General features: G+C 39.3%; 1 protein-coding gene across 5 annotated transcripts in view; it reads left to right on the top strand.

Annotated features, from left to right (window-relative positions):
* LOC121733812 (cytosolic purine 5'-nucleotidase) overlaps positions 1-22,117 on the top strand; it is a 35,360-nt gene extending 13,243 nt beyond the window's left edge. For 4 of the 5 annotated variants that reach the window (XM_042124183.1, XM_042124185.1, XM_042124184.1 and 1 more), the window contains 11 exons: positions 414-531; positions 2,027-2,122; positions 2,452-2,598; positions 2,840-3,116; positions 11,030-11,204; positions 18,725-18,947; positions 19,473-19,620; positions 19,947-20,101; positions 20,432-20,528; positions 20,990-21,096; positions 21,513-22,116. In XM_042124183.1, coding sequence (XP_041980117.1) covers positions 414-531; positions 2,027-2,122; positions 2,452-2,598; positions 2,840-3,116; positions 11,030-11,204; positions 18,725-18,947; positions 19,473-19,620; positions 19,947-20,101; positions 20,432-20,528; positions 20,990-21,091 — 1,538 coding nt within the window. In that variant the 3' untranslated portion in view covers positions 21,092-21,096; positions 21,513-22,116. Of the gene's footprint in view, positions 1-413; positions 532-2,026; positions 2,123-2,451; positions 2,599-2,839; positions 3,117-11,029; positions 11,205-18,724; positions 18,948-19,472; positions 19,621-19,946; positions 20,102-20,431; positions 20,529-20,989; positions 21,097-21,512 lie in introns of all 5 variants that reach the window. The other variant, XM_042124182.1, reaches the window with a different exon arrangement.

Raw genomic sequence — 22,117 nt, 5'->3', positions numbered from 1 at the left:
TTTTGCTTCCTTTACCAAAGGTTGCTAGAGCTAGGCTTTTTTCTTTTGCTCTATCTTTCATTAATATGGAAGTTAATACGCATAATTAATAAATTATGTATGAACCAAAAATTAACAAAAACGCTATTAAAATTACGACTGAACCAAGATTCTTATTATAAACTGGATACCTTCATAGCGTTTAATAAATTTACAGAAATATGCAGAAAACAAATACCTTTATTATTATGTTATTATTTCTTATAATCAACAATCACGTGTAACAATATGGTCGTCACACTTAAGTTATTGTTGCTTGCACGTTTTGTTAAAAAATATTGCTACTCATTGATTAGCTATCAACATTTTGACACCGCTTCGTCACGTTGCCCGATAACCTTTCTTTCTCCAACTCGAGGTCTTTTTGTTTTCAGAGTACAAATCCCCGCAGTACGAAACTTTAGGATTTAATTTGACCAAAGAAAGACTGGTACACAAGGGCTACCCCAAGGAAATATTAACGTTCGAATATGACCCATCGTTCCCTGTCAGGTGAGTTTTGTAGAATGTTATTTCGTCTGTACCTACGAAAGAAGGTCGCGCAGCTGTTAAAAATTCATACATTGACTCATCTCTACTTGTCTCTTTTATGCTAAGTACTCACATACGGTTTTGCTCGATAGTTTTACTCCGAATCGAAGGAAGTTTTGGCGGTCCACACGGTGGTTATTGCTCGATTTGGTGATTACTCGACCATATAATATTGCTATCTTGTTCAACAGGCACAGGAACGCGTGAGCAATATTTTGTGTCTATGTCAAGTATCCCAGAGAACAGGGCTGACAATGGAAACTCTATCCCTGTAATTAAGATATCCTCATATTATGATAACGGTAAATGCCTCCATTCAATATAATGTTCTCGATACAAGGACACTCAAGGAATTGATACTACAGTGTCAGATCGATAGTAGAATTTACAACATGATCTCCTTTAGCCTTGTCACGATCCAGGGCTCCAACTATTGGACCATGAAGGCATAGAGTTCCACTATTATTCATATCGTATTCCTTGTGAAGTAGGTTTTGTGTCGTCATTATAGAGTTTCTTGATTTTATGTTACACTAAAATAATAATAAGACTTAGCATACAGGTGTTACTTATGTATGTAACATTACAAACATTAACAATCACAGTAGGTGTATATCTTTATAAATTCCGTGATTAGTTTTTAAACTGTTACGGATTTCATTGCCATGCACTTTTCTTATTCCTGACGTTCGGCTACTTTCCAGCGACTTACCATTTTTATCAAACCGTTCCTAAAGCTGAGGGTCCCCTGGCGGCCTTAAGGTATCTCTTAAGGTGCTCCCTTACCCGGAGCATTCACTTGTAATGTAACGTTCAGAGTCGAGCCTGGAGTCATCAGTGAGGGAGGAGAGTCGAGCATTACATTACAATGCGCACCTTGTTAATGATACAATGTATAATATTTTGATAAAACTTGTAACATCAATGCTACGTAACAGTGAAGTCAACTTGCTATGTAATGCTCAAAGACGAATCTATAATGTTATATTACACGCGAATGCTCCTGGTGAAGGCTCGAGCACCTTTAGAACAACAAGGTTTTCACCTTAGTGCCCTTAATGGCCGCTAGGAGACACTACAACGTTAGATGGTGAAAATTCAAGTTTAATTAAGAATCATATTCGCATAAACATAAAATTAAGCCGTAGTTAAGTAAAGATGTTGGTTTACCTTCATTGCGGTCACAACTCTTTGTTTTGTCAATAACATATATGTAGCGGGTATAAATTATTGCACAATGTTACGTAATTAATATATTATTAAGTATATATATTGTGGATTTACAATCACCATTATGCGTTTCATAAGGACATATTCTAAGAAATTTTCCACAAAGGCTAACAAAGTAACTTTGTGTGCCTCTTTAGTAAAGTTATTTTAACCAGTAATAATAATTTTAACGATGAATGAGTAAGCATTTGTTTTAATGTGTAATGAATGTTTTCTTTTGTTTCAGAGGGTTGTGGTTCGACACATTATATGGTAACCTATTAAAGGTAGACGCGTATGGAAATATTTTAGTATGTGTACATGGATTTGAATTTTTAAAACAGTGAGTATTGCTCTTTTGTTTTTGTTGATATTTAAACTTTAGCTAAGTGTTTGCATTTTTTAGTTTATAAGGCTGCAAGCTATCTGGTTTTTAGGTCTAGGCCTCATTCCATTAGTAATGCATAAAATCTAAAATATGAGTCAGATAGGACTGTTTTTCTTTGAACCTCGATATAAACTAAAAGCATAACTATGGAAACAGGTGCACAGCTTATTTTTGTCAGAAGTAATAATATAATTGTTTAGTCCCTATATAATATAATCACAAGTCTTAAAAATCTTTTTATAAATGATATCGAAAGTATAAGTGAACATTGTTTTTTGTTTCAGCTCTCAAGTATATGAATTATACCCAAACAAGTTTTTAACATTAGACGAATCAAGAGTATACGTGTTGAACACACTGTTCAACTTGCCTGAGACCTATCTCATAGCTTGCCTAATAGACTTCTTTACAAACTCACCACAATACACAAGGTAAGAGTTTTAAGCCCCTAACTAAGAAGTAAAAAAGTTTTATTTGTGTGGGCTTGTGCGTGCGAGCGTGCGTGTATACGCAAGTGCTTACGTGAGAGCGTGCGTACGTGCGTGTGAGCATGCGTGCGTGTGTACGTGCGTACGCGTGTGAGTATAGAGACACGCTACGTTTTAAAAAGCTTTAAATTATGTATAAGAACTTTATAGCAACTTTTGGCTGACAAAAATTGTATATTTTCAGAGAAAAGACTGGAGTAAGATGCGGAGACTTGGCGATGTCTTTCAAATCGATCTTTCAGGATGTGCGAAATGCCGTAGACTATGTACACATACACGGAGACCTCAAATCCAAGACCATAGAGAATTTGGACTTGTACCTGAAGAAGGATGAGAGGCTCCCCATGTTCATATCCAGGATACGAGAGAGCGGATCTAAACTGTTCATACTGACCAACAGCGATTACAACTTCACAGACAAGATTATGAATTATCTGTTCGATTTCCCACATGGTGCCAAGGTAAGCATCATTCGGTATTTTTATTTCATAAATCTGTTAACAAGCTGGCTCATTCGTATCTTGAGAGACTCCCCAAGGGTCTTTAGGAAACGTTAAATAAGTACCTTTTTACAAGTAACAATAGGTACCTAAATTTTTAAGCAAAGTATAATCGAATATGATTAAGCTCATGTCCCTTCATGTGTTTAAAATGTCCACATTCTCAAAACATATGCTTCCGTCATTTTAATAAAATGCACATTCGCGTAAACATCAGTATCAATGACAGAAGGAAATGACTGCCAAAAGTTGTTCCAGTTTTATGATAATTTATAATTGGGCGTGGGAATTGTCCCTCAATTCTGCTATTAAAATCCGACAATAATACTGCATCGATTTAGTCCGCGTGCTTTCAAGAGGGTATTCTCATAGCCGTATAAAAACTTAGTATGTTTTACCAATAAGAACGCGTTTAACGTTGATTTCGAAAGCAAGCCAATAAAACCAAAACTGCAGTAAAAAATCGCTATGTGAAAAATGTGTATTACGCGCTCACTGTAAGCACTATAGTACATTTTTTTCTGCTGCTGTGTTCCTGTGGCGTGCTTTCGGAATAGCCTCTTGTCATTTTAATCTACCAAGAACAGAACCATAGTTAAGCTGCATTAATATCAAACTAAACTAGCGGAATCGAGGTACTAGTCTATTTACAGAGTATGCTGTAGGTCGTGTGCATTTCACAAATCGCCTAATATCCGTGTGACGCGCGATGTAAAAATAAACACTCATCTGCACCTACTGTCATTGACCTAGCAACTGTAGGCCGTGAAGAGTTTTATTATCTTGGAGTTTGCACAAGAGTGATCCTTATGACGGTAACGTAAAGGTTGTGACACAAGTAATAATATATCCCTGAACAATTAGAAATATTAGCGCTTACACCAGGGCTGTAGCTAGAGTCAAATTTGAGGTAGGGCAGCGTCGGTTACAGGTAGGGCGGAAGCAAAAAAAATCGGTCAAGTGCGAGTCGGATTCGTGTACGAAGGGTTTCGTACCGTTATAGATAAAAAATAGGCCAAAATTGTGTTTTTTGTAATTGAGCCCCCTTTAAATATAAATGTTATTTTAATTGTATTATTAATTAATTAAGTGATTTCGCAAAAATGTCCAGTGCCTACTGTTGCCATTAATATCAATAGGCAGCAAAAAAGGCCAAAAAACACGAATCCTTAAATATTGATTTTATTTTGTTTTTAGTATTTGTTGTTTTGATTTATCTCTAGGTCAATGATGTATTCAATTCATTCAATAGTTATTCTTAGATACTTAAAAAAATTCTGTTACAAAGCATGAGCACTATATCTAAGAACTACATATTATTAAATCCTCAATTACGAAGAACAAGCGAATAATATGGTTAAACTTCTGGATGTAGGGATCCACGTGTGAGTGAGAGTGAGGAAATAATAATTAATTGTTGGGTTGGGTGATACGAGTCAATAGATACGACTAAAATATATTTAGATTATTATTGTTTCTGCAAACTTATTAAAATAATAATTAATAATAAAATAACATAAAATATTTAAAACAGCTGAATTCTACGATTCGCCATATTATTAAAAATGCGAAGAACTTCGTTCAGATCAACTTTTTTTTTCTTTTTTTTTCAAAGGCCAGAAATACCATACCAGCCATTCTTTCGTGACCCATTGACAGTCTTTGAGGCCTATTAATTGCAGTTAAAGTTGAAAATGTGGACTCGCACACTGCAGTACTACATTTTTTTTTCATTAAGATTATAATTAAATGGACGCATCGCTTCATGTAATCGTGATTCAAATGCCATCTATACACAGAACAAAGAATTATTATCGACGACTTCTGTGGCCCAATGGTTGGGCGTGTGACAGCTTAATCCGGGGGACGCGGGTTCGAATCCTGCCAACGGAACAAAAAGTTTTTAAAGGTATAATAAAAATCTTAACTATATAATGTAAGTATAGTTTATATAAGAATAAAGTATATTTCTGTTGTCTAATACCTGTAATGCAAGTCCTTTAGGTCTTCCTTTTTAGGGTTCCGTACCCAAAGGGTAAAAACGGGACCCTATTACTGAGACTTCGATGTCTGTCCGTCTGTCCGTCTGTTTCCAGGCTGTAACTCAAGAACGGTAATAGCTAGAGAAATGAAATTTTCACAGATTATGTATTTCTGTTGCCGCTATAACAAAAAATACTAAAAACAAAATAAATTTAATATTTAAGGAGGGCTCCCATACAACAAACGTGATTTTTCTAACATTTTTTAAGGTAGGGCATTGTGATTTTAAGGTAGGGCATTGCCAGGGCCGTAGCTAAGGGGGGGCATAGTGGGGCAATGCCCTACCTTAAAATCACAATGCCCTACCTTAAAAATACCAATAATCGGCCAAGTGCGAGTCGGACCCGCGCACGAAGGGTTATACCGCGCACGTACCGTTATAGAGCAAAAATAGTATGGGACCTACCTACCTACCTAACCCTTAATTTTTTTTTAACGTTAATTATTAGGTATTTATTAAATTACATATATTATTAAGGCCTTTGTGAAAATTTCAAGTGCCTACCTGTTGTCATCATTGATAGTTAGGCAAAAAATGTTAGAAAAATCACGTTTGTTGTATGGGAGCCCTCCTTAAATATTAAATTTATTTTGTTTTTAGTATTTTTTGTTATAGCGGCAACAGAAATACATAATCTGTGAAAATTTCATTTCTCTAGCTATTACCGTTCTTGAGTTACAGCCTGGAAACAGACGGACAGACGGACAGACATCGAAGTCTCAGTAATAGGGTCCCGTTTTTACCCTTTGGGTACGGAACCCTAAAAAGGAAGACCTAAAGGACTTGCATTACAGGTATTAGACAACAGAAATATACTTTATTCTTATATAAACTATACTTACATTATAAAATAAAAATAAAAAATAAAAAAAAAAATAAAAAAAAATACGTTTATTGCAGACTATCACAGCCCATAGCGGTTAGTAATTAACAATAATTTTTTAATCCTATGTTAGTAATGATAAAAAGTGATTAAGTTTAATTTCACTATTTGGCGTATTTGCGCCACGGTACCGGCGCACTAGAAACATGGACATGGACGTGCTCCCAGTGCGCCGCTATCGCGCCGTCAGCTTGCCCACATATCGCCTTCAGTATGCTGTTGTCACTCTCGCGAACTCTGCACATCAGTGACGCTGTACGCTTGCGTAAAACTGACGGAAAGTCGTCAGTTCTAGCGTCAGCGAACATGCCAGATGCACTGCAGTATCGCGGGAGCGCGAGCAGCATCCTGAAAGCGTTATTGTATTGGACACGAAGAGCGTCAAACGCCCGCCTCGTATATGCCACCCACAGGGCGCATGTATACAGTGGTTGACAAAAAGCTTTAAAAAGTGCAATTTTGACCTCCACTGTACACCGCGCAAACCGGCGGGCTAGCATATTGCAGCGCACGGCTAACGCTCTTCTTGCCCTCTCAATATCATCATCATCTCTGAGATCCTCGTTAATGATATGTCCCAGGTATTTAAATTTTGATACTATTTTAAGCGCGGTCCCATTTATAGTAACAGGTGGAACATGCACAGGTTTTGCTTTACCCACCTTAAAGACCAAAAGCTCACTCTTGGAGGCATTATATCTAAGGCCGTGTTCACTTGCATAGGTCTCACAAATAGACAACAGCCGCCTGAGCGCGCTGATCGACGGGCTGAGCAGAGCCATGTCGTCATTATATAGTTAAGATTTTTATTATACCTTTAAAAACTTTTTGTTCCGTTGGCAGGATTCGAACCCGCGTCCCCCGGATTAAGCTGTCACACGCCCAACCATTGGGCCACAGAAGTCGTCGATAATAATTCTTTGTTCTGTGTATAGATGGCATTTGAATCACGATTACATGAAGCGATGCGTCCATTTAATTATAATCTTAATGAAAAAAAAAATGTAGTACTGCAGTGTGCGAGTCCACATTTTCAACTTTAACTGCAATTAATAGGCCTCAAAGACTGTCAATGGGTCACGAAAGAATGGCTGGTATGGTATTTCTGGCCTTTGAAAAAAAAAAGAAAAAAAAAGTTGATCTGAACGAAGTTCTTCGCATTTTTAATAATATGGCGAATCGTAGAATTCAGCTGTTTTAAATATTTTATGTTATTTTATTATTAATTATTATTTTAATAAGTTTGCAGAAACAATAATAATCTAAATATATTTTAGTCGTATCTATTGACTCGTATCACCCAACCCAACAATTAATTATTATTTCCTCACTCTCACTCACACGTGGATCCCTACATCCAGAAGTTTAACCATATTATTCGCTTGTTCTTCGTAATTGAGGATTTAATAATATGTAGTTCTTAGATATAGTGCTCATGCTTTGTAACAGAATTTTTTTAAGTATCTAAGAATAACTATTGAATGAATTGAATACATCATTGACCTAGAGATAAATCAAAACAACAAATACTAAAAACAAAATAAAATCAATATTTAAGGATTCGTGTTTTTTGGCCTTTTTTGCTGCCTATTTATATTAATGGCAACAGTAGGCACTGGACATTTTTGCGAAATCACTTAATTAATTAATAATACAATTAAAATAACATTTATATTTAAAGGGGGCTCAATTACAAAAAACACAATTTTGGCCTATTTTTTATCTATAACGGTACGAAACCCTTCGTACACGAATCCGACTCGCACTTGACCGATTTTTTTTGCTTCCGCCCTACCTGTAACCGACGCTGCCCTACCTCAAATTTGACTCTAGCTACAGCCCTGGGCATTGCCCCACTATGCCCCCCCTTAGCTACGGCCCTGGCTTACACTGATGGTTTGCGATTTCAGTTTCAGATAATTTTATGTATTAAAGGCGTTTTAAGTTAACATAAAATCTTACAAGCCTCGCTTGCCTAAATTGTAGCCGCAACAAAAGGAGACAATGTTACATTTTTACCCATAGTCATTTGGTTATCTATACATCTATACATATACTAAATAAAATTGGAGTGACTCTTTGTAATATTGAAAGAACCGTTTTTAACTAGATGCATATGAATGTATATAGGGCACATACACCAAAACAACATTTTTTATAATTTTTGTCTGTACGCCTGTCTGTCTGTCTGTTTGTTCCGGCTAATCTCTTAAATGGCTGGAGCGATTTTGACGGGACTTTTTTTGGCACATAGTTGATGTAGTAAGGCATAACTTAGGCTACTTTTAACCGACTTCCGAAAAGGAGGAGGATATATTTCACATTTTTTGTATTGGTTCGCGGACAAGTCCGTGGTTTGTAGACCAATTTCCAAAATTCTTTTGTTGTTGTATGAAATGTAGACTGAATTTTGTAACATGATCACAAAAGTGGTGATTTGATGATGCAATCCATGAAAAATCGACAGGACTCCTTAAAATTTATATGGAAACATATAGTGATTTTACGTTTTTCTGAAGGATTTTAAGCTTAAACTACCAAAAAATAAGAATTTGCGCCGAAGTACACCCTGGTTGCGAAGATGCTGTAGAGAACTCTTGAATCCTTATAGATAAATGTTCGGCTATTTTGGCGTTGTTTCAACAACTAAAAGCATATTATTATGTCAATGTGTCAATAATACTAATCATCATCATCACTATAATTAAGTATGCCATGAATCATCACATTTTTATCAAAAATCTTGCCTTTGATTATATTATTGTTCCACCGTTTGTTGACTGATTTTCAAAACTCTTTTGTTGCTATTTAGTGTTTACTATTTATAGAGGTACAATAACCCGAAGTTGGTACAATGATTACGAAAGTGGTGATCTGATACTGAATTCGTGAGATATAGAGGGAACTCCTGGATGTTTTTTGGGACACACATAGACGCGTCAACTATTTCTGTATTCAATCTTCATAATTTTGACTCCGTAGCAGCTAACTTTAGCGCAATTTCTATGTGCAATTTACCGCCTTTTTGTAGATTTAGATTAAAATGTGACCTTAGATTTGGGGGGGGGGGGGGGGGTGTCATGTCCCTGTGACATTCGGACCGCGCCTGTTCGGTACTCAGTATTTCTGTTCTCATTCTTCATTATTTTAAAGTCGGTACCAACTACCGGCTAACCTAATCACCAGTTTCATGACAAAAATATATAACTGCAACTTATATGACTGGTACCGACTTCAAATTATGAAGATTGAGAACAGAAATACTAAGTACCTACAGAATATGAATTATTAATTAATACTTTTTTTATTGTCTATACCTTGGAAGTCGGTTTTAATTTGTGTTTAAAAATAATAATTTTACTCTTATTCGTTATCCTTAAGATTTTCTATACAGTATTGGCGTTACTATTTGGGTAAGGAAGGGAAAAATTTCTCTCTTTTTTACTTTCTTTTTTAACACATTTTGCTGACGCGGACGAAGTCGCGGGCAACAGCTAGTAAATTATATAAATTATAATAAACGAGTTTTCATTGATTTCTTCTAGCTATAACTTTTTCTCAGGAAAGAGACTTCTCGAAGGAAAGAGCTTTCTAACGAGATACCTCTGACGGTTATTGTTGGTGGGCATGGGCGTAGCGAGGTACGGGCACTACAAGAGCGATCGGTCGCTAATGCTCACAAGTTTCATAATTAAACCACAGAATAGATAATAGTACAAGTACTTAAACGTAGAGCGGAGAGAATTGCGGGTTGAAAGGGGAGCCATTCAACCCCTGTTTGCTCGCTCATAATTTGTTTTTAACCTATCCCCTACGGCCCCACCTTATATAGAATCCTGGCTACGCCCATCGTGGTGGGTAACACTTCCCATACATTTCTGCCCAGTCACATTTTTCTGTGTCAGTGCCATCTTGATAAATCAAAATGCGGGCATTTTAGGAACTTTCTCATGTGGGCTTAATTTTCCAATAATAGGTCCTCTGATTCGAAGCGTATTTAGTCCTAACACCTACAGTTGTTTGCAGGTTCTGTTTAAGGCAACATGCTGTAATAACTTGTTTACACTAAGCTCTAAACGAAACCTGTTCTTTGACTGGAGCTAGGTCAGTTAGTTTCTTGTGGAATGTGCTATTTATAAACAATTATTTTTGTACATATTGCATCATTCATTTAAGTAGGATACCACTAGTCCTTGGACGGATAAACTATGTAACATGTAGGTATTTATTTACTGCACCTTTTCTATCTTTTTACTCATTGTTTGACACTAAACATACTTTCAAGATTGTACTACTGTTGGTCCTTCACCAACACAACCTCACAAACCATTCATCCACACAAAAGTTTGATTAATACATTGATAATAATTAAAGGTACTTACTTAACTAATAAAAACAGATTTTCTGTGGTTTTACAAATTGAAATCTTTAAACCTTTAGTCAAGATGCATTCTATAATTTTGAAACAATAATTCTATCCCTAACTAGGAATTGGGGACTGATAATTCTAGCGATGTCTTTTCATGTGTAACTCTGTAAAAACTGTATTTTTATATTATATAAGAAGATAGCTTCTTATCTTATATATAAAAATGGATTTTGAAATGTGTTAGTCGCGCTAAAACTCGAAAACGGCTGAACGGATTGGGTTAATTTTAGTCTTAAAATATTCGTAGAAGTCCAGGGAAGGTTTTAAAGTAACACGAAGTTCACCGGGACAGCTAGTATAATATAAAAATGGATTTTCAAATGTGTTAGTCGCGCTAAAACTCGAAAACGGCTGAACGGATTGGCCTGATTTTAGTCTTAAAATATTCGTAAAAGTACAGGAAAGGTTTTAAAGTGACACGAAGTTCACCGGGACAGCTAGTATAATTTATATTTGTAACAGTATTAACTGCAGGTTGCCCTAGTACCCTGATCTAAAATTATTTACTTTGTTTATAGCCCGGCGAGCCACACCGCAACTGGAAGTCATACTTCGACTGGATAGTGGTGGACGCCCGTAAGCCGCTGTTCTTTGGCGAGGGCACCACGCTGCGGCAGGTGGACACACGCACTGGGGCACTGAAAATGGGACACCATGTGGGGCCATTGCACGAGGAGTTGGTGTACTCTGGGGGTTAGTTCCTAGTAATGAACAAATAATAGTCGATTACTATTAATTGTTTAAGACCACAACCTTCAGCTAAAAGTTCTCAACGTCTAAGATCTAATAATAAAATAAAATTGGTATTTGAAGATGTAGGGGCGAGGACCCCTACACTGCAACGATGGGCAGAAAGGAAACTGGGGTTACCTGGTGGCTGAGGTAGCTGGGCAGATGGGCTGATAGGGCTGATGTGCTGATGCTCGTAGTCACACGACACTGTCACCTTCTATTTCACTGAGCTGAGGATTTATCGCGAATCACGGGAACGGCTAGCCGATATTTTTCATATGTAACGATCGCGCGCCGGTAATGGACTGTTTCGAACTTGCGTCAAACGTATGACAGCTGACAGCGCAGACTCATGCGCAGTGTTGCCAACTGCCACATTCGTCGCGCTAATGTTTGGCGCGAACATCCTGGGGGGGGCCGGCAATGGGCGTGAGCTGATTCCCATCTTGAGCTGAATCCAGTGGGAGCCGGGCAATCTTGCCGACAGGTCTCCGCAGCTGGCCTTGTGAAGTGGCCAAGTCCACAACTCTGATGACTCCATCCTTCCCAGGTAGTAGGCGTGTGATTCTTCCCATCTTCCATTGGAGCGGAGGCAGATTGTCTTCTTTGAGCAGAACCAGTTCCCCAATTTTGGGTGGAGAGGAAGAGGAAAGCCATTTGGAGCGGATTTGAAGGGTATGGAGGTAGGACTTGGTCCAGAGAGCCCAAAAACGCTGAGAGAGAGATTGAATGAGCTGAAAGCGCTTAAGGGGGGAGATGACTCTGTCATCTATTGTGTGCTCGGGAAGAGCTGTGAGCGGACGGCCTATGAGGAAATGGCCGGCTGTGAGGGGCTGATAGTCCGTAGGATCGGACGATAGTGGGCTGATAGGCCGAGAATTTAATACGGCCTCAATTCTAGCGAGCAGAGTTGAGAATTCCTCAAATGTGAGGCGTTGTTCACCGATTACACGGTAGAGAAGTTGCTTGGTAGATTTAACATTAATCTCGTGGATGCCTCCCATCCACGGGGCCTTGGGCGGATTAAGTAACCAAGTTATATTTTGAGCTGAGAGTTTATGGGAAATGGCGTCATTATTGTCATTGAGAAATTGTTGAACTTCTAGGAGCTGATTCCTAGCACCTACATAGTTTGTGCCGCAATCGGAACGTATTAAAACGGGAACACCGCGACGTGAGCAAAATCTTTGTAACGTGGCAATAAATGCATCTGTAGAAAGTGCGGATACGGGTTCCAAGTGAACCGCCTTTGTAGTGAGACAAACGAATATACAAAAGTAACCTTTTATTAACTTAGCATTTCGTAGTTGACTCGATTTAAGTAAAAATGGGCCGGCAAAATCTGTAGACACGTGACTAAATACGGGCTGAGGTATAACTCTGTCGGCTGGAAGGTCAGCCATGACAGGCATTTCGGGCTGAGCGCGGCAACGGAAACATCTTATACATTTATACGTTTTATGTCGAATGATGCGGCGTGCTGACAATATCCAGAATTGTTGACGTAATATAGCGTGTAATGTATCGGTGCCAGGGTGGCAATGAATACGGTGATAGTGATCGATGATAAGGTCTGTGAGCGGACTAGAACTAGGCAGTATGAATGGATGCTGTGCATCGTATGTGAGTTCCGAGCGAGTGAGTCTACCACCTACTCGAAGGAGACCGTCCTGCATAAACGGTGATAATCGTTGTAACCTAACTGTGCAGAGTTTGTTAATTTGCAGGCGGTGAATGTCTTCTGCGAATGAGTTCTGTTGAACAGAGCGGATCCAGAAGAGCAGAGCTTGTCTACGTTCATTTACAGTTAGCGGACCTAGTTCTCGCGAGTGTGTAGGTAATTTACAGTTAGAAATAAATCGTCGCATGTACGCTGTGACGCCGATAAGTTTATCTAATGAGCTGAATCGTGTAAGAAGATCACTATCTATACCGGGGATTGTGAAATGACATGGAACTTGGTTAGGTTTGAGTCCAGGTAATTCCTGTCGAGTGTGAGCTGAAGGCATCTTGGGCCAGGTATCCTCTGGCAGTTTGAGCCAAGGAGGAGACCACCATAAACTATGCGAAAGAAGAGAATGTGCTGAGATTCCTCTGCTGGCACAATCAGCAGAGTTTAAGTGTGTAGGTACATGACGCCAGATGAGTGAGAGAGAGTTATTAGTAATTTTGGTTACTCTGTTAGCTTCAAATGTTTGTAAACGATGAGTAGGAGTTTTAATCCACGCGAGTACAATGGTGCTGTCTGACCAACAGACGTGTTGAGATATTGTGAGATGAGCGGAGAGATGTTGAGAGACACGAGACATGAGTTGAGATAAAAGTGTAGCCGCGGATAATTCTAATTTAGGAATTGTGAGTTTATTTTTAATAGGGGCTACCTTAGATTTAGCTATTATGAGCTGAACGTTAGCTGATCCATCGTGATTTAATTCGTGTAAATATACGACTGCAGCAAAACCATTTTCTGAGGCGTCTGCGAAACCGTGAAGTGAGTATGTAGAAGTTAATTTGTGCGGAGCTACGTGTCTGGGAAAATGTATGTTTGAGATGTGCGGAAGATCATGAGAAATGCGCTGCCAGTCCTGTGTAATGTTATCTGGAGTGGGGTCGTCCCAATCCAATTTGAGCAACCATAATTTTTGTAGAAGTAACTTTGCGCGGAATATGACAGGAGTGATCCAACCGTTTGGATCATAAAGAGAAGCTACAGTGCTGAGTATGGATCGTTTCGTTATGTGAGGAATTGGCGGTAGTGAAATGTGATATGTAAATTCATCAGACTGCGGAATCCATCTAATACCTAAGACCTTAACAGATGGAGAGTCTGAGCTGATGTCAAAGTCCTTAGGCATTTCGCATTGATCATCTGGGAAACGTTGTAAGAGTTGAGGAGTGTTAGATTTCCATTTACTGAGCTGGAAACCACCAAGCGATAATAAATTAATGAGCTGAGTTTGAAGAGCTGAAGCTTCTTCTATGGAGTCATGACCACAGAGAATATCATCTACGAATATGGAGTTACGTAATACATGAGCAGCTTGGGGATAGCGATGGCCTTCATCATCAGCTAGTTGTAATAATGTGCGGATAGCATGATAAGGACTTGAACGTAATCCGTATGTAACAGTATTGAGCGCATATGTGAGTAAAGGTCGATCAGGAGACGATCTCCAGAGTATGAGCTGATAATGACGTTGATCTGGATTAATAATAATATTTCTAAACATCATTTTTATATCTGTGGTAAAAACTACACGATGTGTTCTAAACGTCATAATTATATCGACAATATCACGCTGAAGGGCGGGGCCTGTATGTAGGCAATCATTAAGGCTGACACCATTGGATGACTTACAACTGCCATCGAATACTGTGCGGAGTTTATCAGTACCTGATTTAAATATACCATGATGAGGAATATAATAATGAGGTTTATGGGTAAAAGTAGAAGGATGACAAGGTGTCATGTGGCCTAAGTTTATGTATTCGTTCATAAATTCTATGTATTTTGAGCGGAATGAATGATCGGATTGTAATCGCTTTTCTAAGTTGAGAAATCTACGGAGAGCAATAGCATGTGTACTACCTAATTGCGGAGCATTCGATAAGAATGGAAGAGTTACGATATAACGTCCCGATCGGTTACGAGTAGTAGTTGAGCGGAATAAGTCTTCACATTGTTCATGTAATGGGTTTGAGTGAGTTGGACGCGGCTGGGGTTCTTCTGACTCCCAGAATCGTTCTAGACTTTTATTTATATCTTGATGAGAATGAGAATGAACAGAATGAGCGGATTGAGCGGAATGAGTCGAATGAGCGATATGAGCGGAGTTAACTTGAACTACTGAATTATCATATAATTGTTTAATGGGACCTATGAGTGCAAAATCAAAAATCGTGCCGAAGGCTATGGGCTTCCCCGGGCCCAAAGTTACCTTAGTACCATCTAACACATGGCCTAAAACATCTGAGCCTAAAATGAGATCGATGGGCGCAGGAGTATGATAATTGTGATCCGCTAAAGGAATAAGCTGACTTTCCGAGTCATGTACTACATCGGGAATTTTTTGCATAGGTAGGTAACCTGTGACATCCTTCAAAATATGAGCGGAAGTTGTGATAGAAGGCGTGTCACTACGTGTGGGCCGAAAAGTAATCGAAACATGACCTTTAGAATTTTGTATGTGCTGATCTCCAACGCCTGTAATTTTTAATGAGCAATGTTTCGGTTGTAAATTAAGTGTTTTTACTAAGCGTTGAGTAATTAAAGTTATCATACTACCACAATCAAGTAATGCGCGTGCTTTATGATAGTTACCATATTTATCTGAAATTTTCAAAACAACTGTAGGTAATAATATGGGAGTTTGTAATGAGTTATTATTATGCTGAGTAGTATTAACTTGAGCGGAATCATTATGAGCTGAATTATGAGCTGAGTTATGAGCGGATTTATGATGAGAAAAATTATTATTTAAATTATTGGGCTGATTTTCTAACTCTGAATGCTCCGTGATGGTAGGTAGTCATTGTTTGTTATTATTATTATTATGAGGCGAAGATGAATGCGATTGGTTAGATGTAGATGGTTGATGATGAACGATCGTATGGTTAGTATTAGATGTGTAGGTATGAGTATTATTATTATCACGACGACGGGGCTGCGCGCGCAGGTGAGCAGGAAGTAAATGAGCTGATGATGTTGGCGAGCGTGGTGCATCATGACGATGAAGAGAAGTGTGATGATTAGGACTACCACAATCCTTACAGACACCAGTCGACCTACATTCGTTCTCGTAGTGCGGACCTAAACATTTACGACATCTACCTTTTGACTCGATAAAGTCCCAACGTCCTTGAATGGGCTGATGGTTATACTTGGGACAAGCTATTAATTTGTGTTCTGTAGACCTACAATATGGGCAGTAAAACTTAGATTTAAAACTGGCTTGAGCTGAGTATACGTGCTGAACTTGTCGGGGGGGAGAGGGGGGTGCATAGTGTTGGCGAGAATGAGATGGAGCTGGGCTGACATGCGGGGTACGCATGGTATGTGCTGAAGGCGAGCGGTGATACGCGGGGCTTATGGGTCTAAAGCGGAGACTGCGCGGAGAGCGGGGGGAGGGGGGTTGTTGACGGGAAGATCCCGCTTGACCTTGAGACTCAGTGCGCGCTGGTGTCGGACATTCTGTCTCGATGCAGCGCGCGTGCTCTTCTAAAAAAGAGATTAAATTATCTAAAGTGGGCAGGGCATCAGATGCGCCGTATCTCCTCTCGAATAATGTGCGGAGCTCCCCCTGTAGTTTACGGACTACAATTGAAACAAAAACATAATTGCTGTCCATAGGCAAGTTTAAGTTTTTTAATGCGCTTTGAGCTGAGATGAGCGGAGTGAGAAAAGTAGCTCGGATACTCGAGCGTATATGAATATTGGGCAGACCGAGAATAATATCGACAAACCTGTCGATCAACACGCGACGGTTTTCATATCGACGTGTTAGTATGTCGAGCGCAACACTATAATTCTCGTTAGTGATTTTTAGATGTGAAACCATGGATAATGCCTCCCCCGACAGGCATGAGAGCAGGTAATGTAATTTAAACGCGTCCGACAACGTTGCCATGTCGTCCATCCGACTACGGAAAATCGTAATAAAAGAAGGCCATTCTTCAACCAACGAATTAAACTTCGGAAGCTCAATTTTAGGCAAAACGGAAGAAGTAAGCTGAGGAGTCTCCGAAGTACTTTGTGTATTTTCGGCCGCCGTTAAAATAAAATAATAGTCCGAAATCGCACTGTCGTAATTGGACGTATATAGTTTTTCGTTATCTTGGGATAAGTTTGGGTCGTCTAGAATCTCATGATAAATATTTTCTAACCTTGTTTTTTGATAGGGGACTTCCTTAAGACGCGCATTAAACTCCTTTCTTAATGTTTGAGAAGACTCCTTGGAGTCGCCACTAGAAAGTGCTGTCGCAATTTCTTTGAGCCGACTGAAAGCCTTGACGGCCTCTCTGAAAACGGCAGCTTGCGATTTAGTAGGCATGTTGGTGTAAAGGAACCTTAACGAGCTGATAAATATGTATAAAAGTAGTTAATAAACTATGTTGAAAAATAGTAAAGTGTAGTAGTAATGTGCCGAGTTACTATCTATCTGAATTCTAACGCAAGTATAACTCGGTAACAGCAATATTATGTAATGAGCGGAGACATAAAACGTTTAAATGCGATACCTAAGACGCTTGTTATTGTAATAGTTACCTATTAAAAACAATTAACAGATGTTTCTTATCGGAGCGGAGGTGCTGAGGTATGCGCGCGCGGCGAAAGATCGATCGCGGTAAGGCGAGTAATTAAGTCGAAGTACCTAAGTGCTAAGTTAACAAAAACAACTGTAAATATTTCAATGAGCTGAACAGTAATAACACTTAATGTAATAGGCACAAACTATGTGATGTATGAAAGTTTCTTTGTTCCTACAACCCGACGGAATTATGTTGAAGATATTTGTATATTGGTATTTGGGCTGAAATATATTCGGTAATTTAATTTAAATGCAATATAGACGCAATATATGGGCTGAAAATAATGAGATTACAATTATACAATAAGATGATAGGGGATTAAATTACCTATGCAAATTATTATTTAATATGGCGGACGAACAAAATCGTATTTGGCAAACTTGCAAAAATATTGCCGTAAGGGGGTAAAAAATGGGCGGAGGCTACTTTATTCGATAGAATATTAGTAATAAAATGGGATTTCAATAATACTAGGCAGAAATATGAGCAGAATGAACTGTAGTTTTAATTTTCGCCGGGCCGGGCATTAAAGCGGGTGGGTGAAAAAAATATTCCTAGGCTCGCTATGGACCAGGGAGTGTGCTGAAAGGCTCGAAATGACCAGAAAGGTCACTGGACGGCTCGAAAGGACCAGAAAATGTAGGGGCGAGGACCCCTACACTGCAACGATGGGCAGAAAGGAAACTGGGGTTACCTGGTGGCTGAGGTAGCTGGGCAGATGGGCTGATAGGGCTGATGTGCTGATGCTCGTAGTCACACGACACTGTCACCTTCTATTTCACTGAGCTGAGGATTTATCGCGAATCACGGGAACGGCTAGCCGATATTTTTCATATGTAACGATCGCGCGCCGGTAATGGACTGTTTCGAACTTGCGTCAAACGTATGACAGCTGACAGCGCAGACTCATGCGCAGTGTTGCCAACTGCCACATTCGTCGCGCTAATGTTTGGCGCGAACAGAAGATATTCAGCAAGCCTTCGGCGAGACAACAATTTGTTGACATGACTGTAAAATATAGAAAAAAGTATTATATTTTTTTTACATTTACCTAATGTTTAAATAAATTTAATAGTTTAAATAAGTTTAACCAGGACAACCTTCGGCGTTGGCCGTAATAATGGTACAGAATGTATTCTTCTCTTCCATGTTCTTAAATTTCTATTCCCTAGGTTCATGTGACGTGTTCACTGAGCTGATCGGCGCGAAAGGCAAAGATGTATTATACATCGGAGACCACATATTCGGCGATATCCTCAAGTCGAAGAAGATCGGCGGCTGGAGGACGTTCCTGATCGTACCGGAGCTGGTGCAGGAGCTGCACGTGTGGACCGACAAGTGCCAGCTGTTCGCGCAGCTGCAGGACCTGGATATACAGCTGGGCGACATGTACAAGTGAGTACACGGCTAAGACTGTAATCCGACAAAAAATATATAGCCTAAAGACAGCGTGCGCTTACTTTAGGGACATGAGGATTAAATGATGCGTTGAGTTGTCAACATGTGTTGTGTTGACTACAAAATGTTTTTGATGATGCAAGGCACGTTTTATCTCTAGGTTTTATCTCCTACTCCTCTTAAATTTCTTCTGATTAATTTCGTTGGGGGTCCCAAGACAGATTTAGCTTGTTCCTCGGGCATCCCTGAGATCATATCAAAGGGTTTTCGTGGTTGGTTACCAGTTACGACTGTTGATCCTGGCGACACGGGAGTTGCAGTGGTGGGAATGTGTGGTGCGCCTTTTGCCCGTTTAAAAAAATGCAAGGCACGGTAACGCAATAGAGCGGTGTGACTTTCCCAAATTAATTACCACTTTGGGTTCGCCATAAGTAAAAAGTACTAATTAATACTTGCTGATTTGTTGCGGCTGATAATACTTCCGAAGGGTAGCGCTAATCTGATACCTGTGGAACATTCCAGAGACCTAGACTCGAGCACGACGGAGAAGCCGGACATCACGGCGCTGCGCACGGCGATCCGCGACGTGACGCACAAGATGGACCTAGCGTACGGCATGCTCGGCTCGCTCTTCCGCTCCGGCTCGCGACAGACCTTCTTCTCCTCGCAGGTGACAGCTCTATCTAGCTACAGAACACTCCAAAGACCTAGACTTAAGTCGACACATCGCTGTCCTACATATTTAAAAAAAACTAACTGGGCAAGAACAGCGCCGTAAGTAATGTCCATGGGTTGGTCTTAGCTTAGGTTACATAGTAGTATATTACATTTTCTAAACAAAGCAGAAATCAGCACATAGAAGTTCATACATAGGTTTGCTGTGCTATCGCGGTTCCCTTAAACTTAATATACTTATAACTTAATATACTTAAACTTAATATACACTATGAAATTTTGTGCCAAGTCACAATTTTCACTCTGAAGCTCTTTTCCCAGGTGGTGCGGTACGCGGACCTGTACGCGGCGTCGTTCCTCAACCTGATGTACTACCCGTTCTGCTACATGTTCCGCGCGCCCGCCATGCTCATGCCGCACGAGTCTACCGTCGCGCACGAGCAGCGGTTCACCGTCACAGCGCCTACTATTGACAGGTCAGACCTCTTACTCACATAAACTACCAGAGATTGCCCGTAAATAATTTACGGGCACGGGCAATTTATAGAACGGTCAGAAAAAAACTACACAACAATTATTGTTGTGTAGTTTTTTTCTGACCGTTCTGCAACGATTTTAAGTGGGATAAATATGTTATTGTAAAAAAATTAACACCCTATTTTTTTTTTGTTAAATGGAGAGTCCATTGTCCACAAATAAAACCAAAGCCCTAAAAAATTGTGGCCGGTAGGTTTAATTGCATCCTGTATTTATATTTTATTTAAAAACTTTAAATATTATAATACATATTATAATAAATGTTTCAGGACTCGTCAGTCGATGGTTCCCCGTACGCACAGTATGCCATGCGACGACTACTCCGACGAGACGCACACCGACGAGCCTGCCACTGACGACGACAAGGTATTGTTCGATATTCAAAATTGTTGGTGTTTAACTTTTTTCGCTTTTAACTTTTAAAGAAATAAGGCATTAATAGTTACAAAATAATGATAGATATAATTTGATTCATTGTTTAACTACCTTAACAGGTAGTTAATCAACGAATGAAATATATCTTGATGCACTAAGGACCTAAGGTTTCACGATACCAACCTAAGGTTTGGCAGATATGTTTTTTTAATTCAAAGCAAAAAAGGACATTAATTTGGCCGTTATAACTGGCGAAAAGTACCGGACCTTACATGCCCATGCAACGCACGGATCATCTTATGCGTCAGACATCAGCCTTATATTTTTATTAGTCAGGAGGTAACTTATTTTAAGTTTTTTTTGTATCTTATAGTAGTAATAGCTGTAAATAATTATTTATTATATTTTATAAATATTTACAATAAAGCCTAGAATTCTATGTTATATAACAGGCGGGCGGTGTACCGCACGCTCGGCCGGAGACGCCGCGCCAACTGACGCACACGCACGACGACGACTGCTCCGACGACGACGAGCGTCCGCGACGAGCGTAGTCACGGTCAGTTTTACGATAATCACTAGTAGGGCCCATTTGGGACCATCCATAAAGCACGATTTACATGATTTTTACAGGGGGAGGATCCTTTCCTTGTCACACGTGGTCACATTTGTGAGACCCTCTTCTCCCTAGTGTGATGTCACAAAGCAATTATACATCTAAAAATTAAAACCACCTTACTATTTAAAATTTAGCTGTTCAATTTATTATACTAAAATGTGATGTCACAAAACTTAGGACTACCTCCCCCTTAAGGTGTGACATACTTTATGGATGATCCCTTTCCTGTCATGCTGTCTTATCGCCCGCGGCCCGCGCGTGGATCTAGTACGCATGCAAGTTGCCCACATTCTATAATTTCATAGAGGTCTATAATGTTATATATGCTATAATTATATTTTGGATTTACGTTCCAGAGCACCCTTGGACAATGACGGATGAAACTCGGTCAATTACGCGTTTTGCCGCCGAGCAGTATGACGACGGTGACGTTGATAAAAAGTGATATGATTTATCGAGCATATAACTTATAGAGCAGTTATATTTTTTTGTATGAAAATTCCCAACAGTACGCTTCGCCGCTACCTGCGCTCTGATTGGCCGATTCTGTAGCGGGCGCGCAGCGATTGGTGAGCTATTGTTTCAGCATGAACGTGATTTATAATATATTATGTAGGAGTTATACATATAATTACTGGTCAATTGCAGACAAATACGTCTTATTATGGTTATATGCTCGATAGGATACTTGCAGATATTTGCTATACTACTAATGTTTATTATCGAAATGACATAATTATGTCTACATAAAGCACACATTTATATTTTTTTTATTTCTTGTATAATTGTTATTTTTTAATAATTTTATTTTGAATTATTTTTGTAGCCGTTATGCTTTTGTATCTTGTCGCATTTGAGGCTGGTCACGTTTCCATAGGTTATAATGCAAATAATTTTATTATTGTTTTGTATAGCAACACTGTATTTATTATTGTTATGTTTAGGAAAAAACGTTTTATAT

The sequence above is a fragment of the Aricia agestis genome, chromosome 14, assembly GCF_905147365.1.
Source record: "Aricia agestis chromosome 14, ilAriAges1.1, whole genome shotgun sequence".
Classification (NCBI taxonomy): Eukaryota; Metazoa; Arthropoda; class Insecta; order Lepidoptera; family Lycaenidae; genus Aricia; species Aricia agestis.
This window is presented reverse-complemented; position numbering and strand designations above follow the sequence as displayed.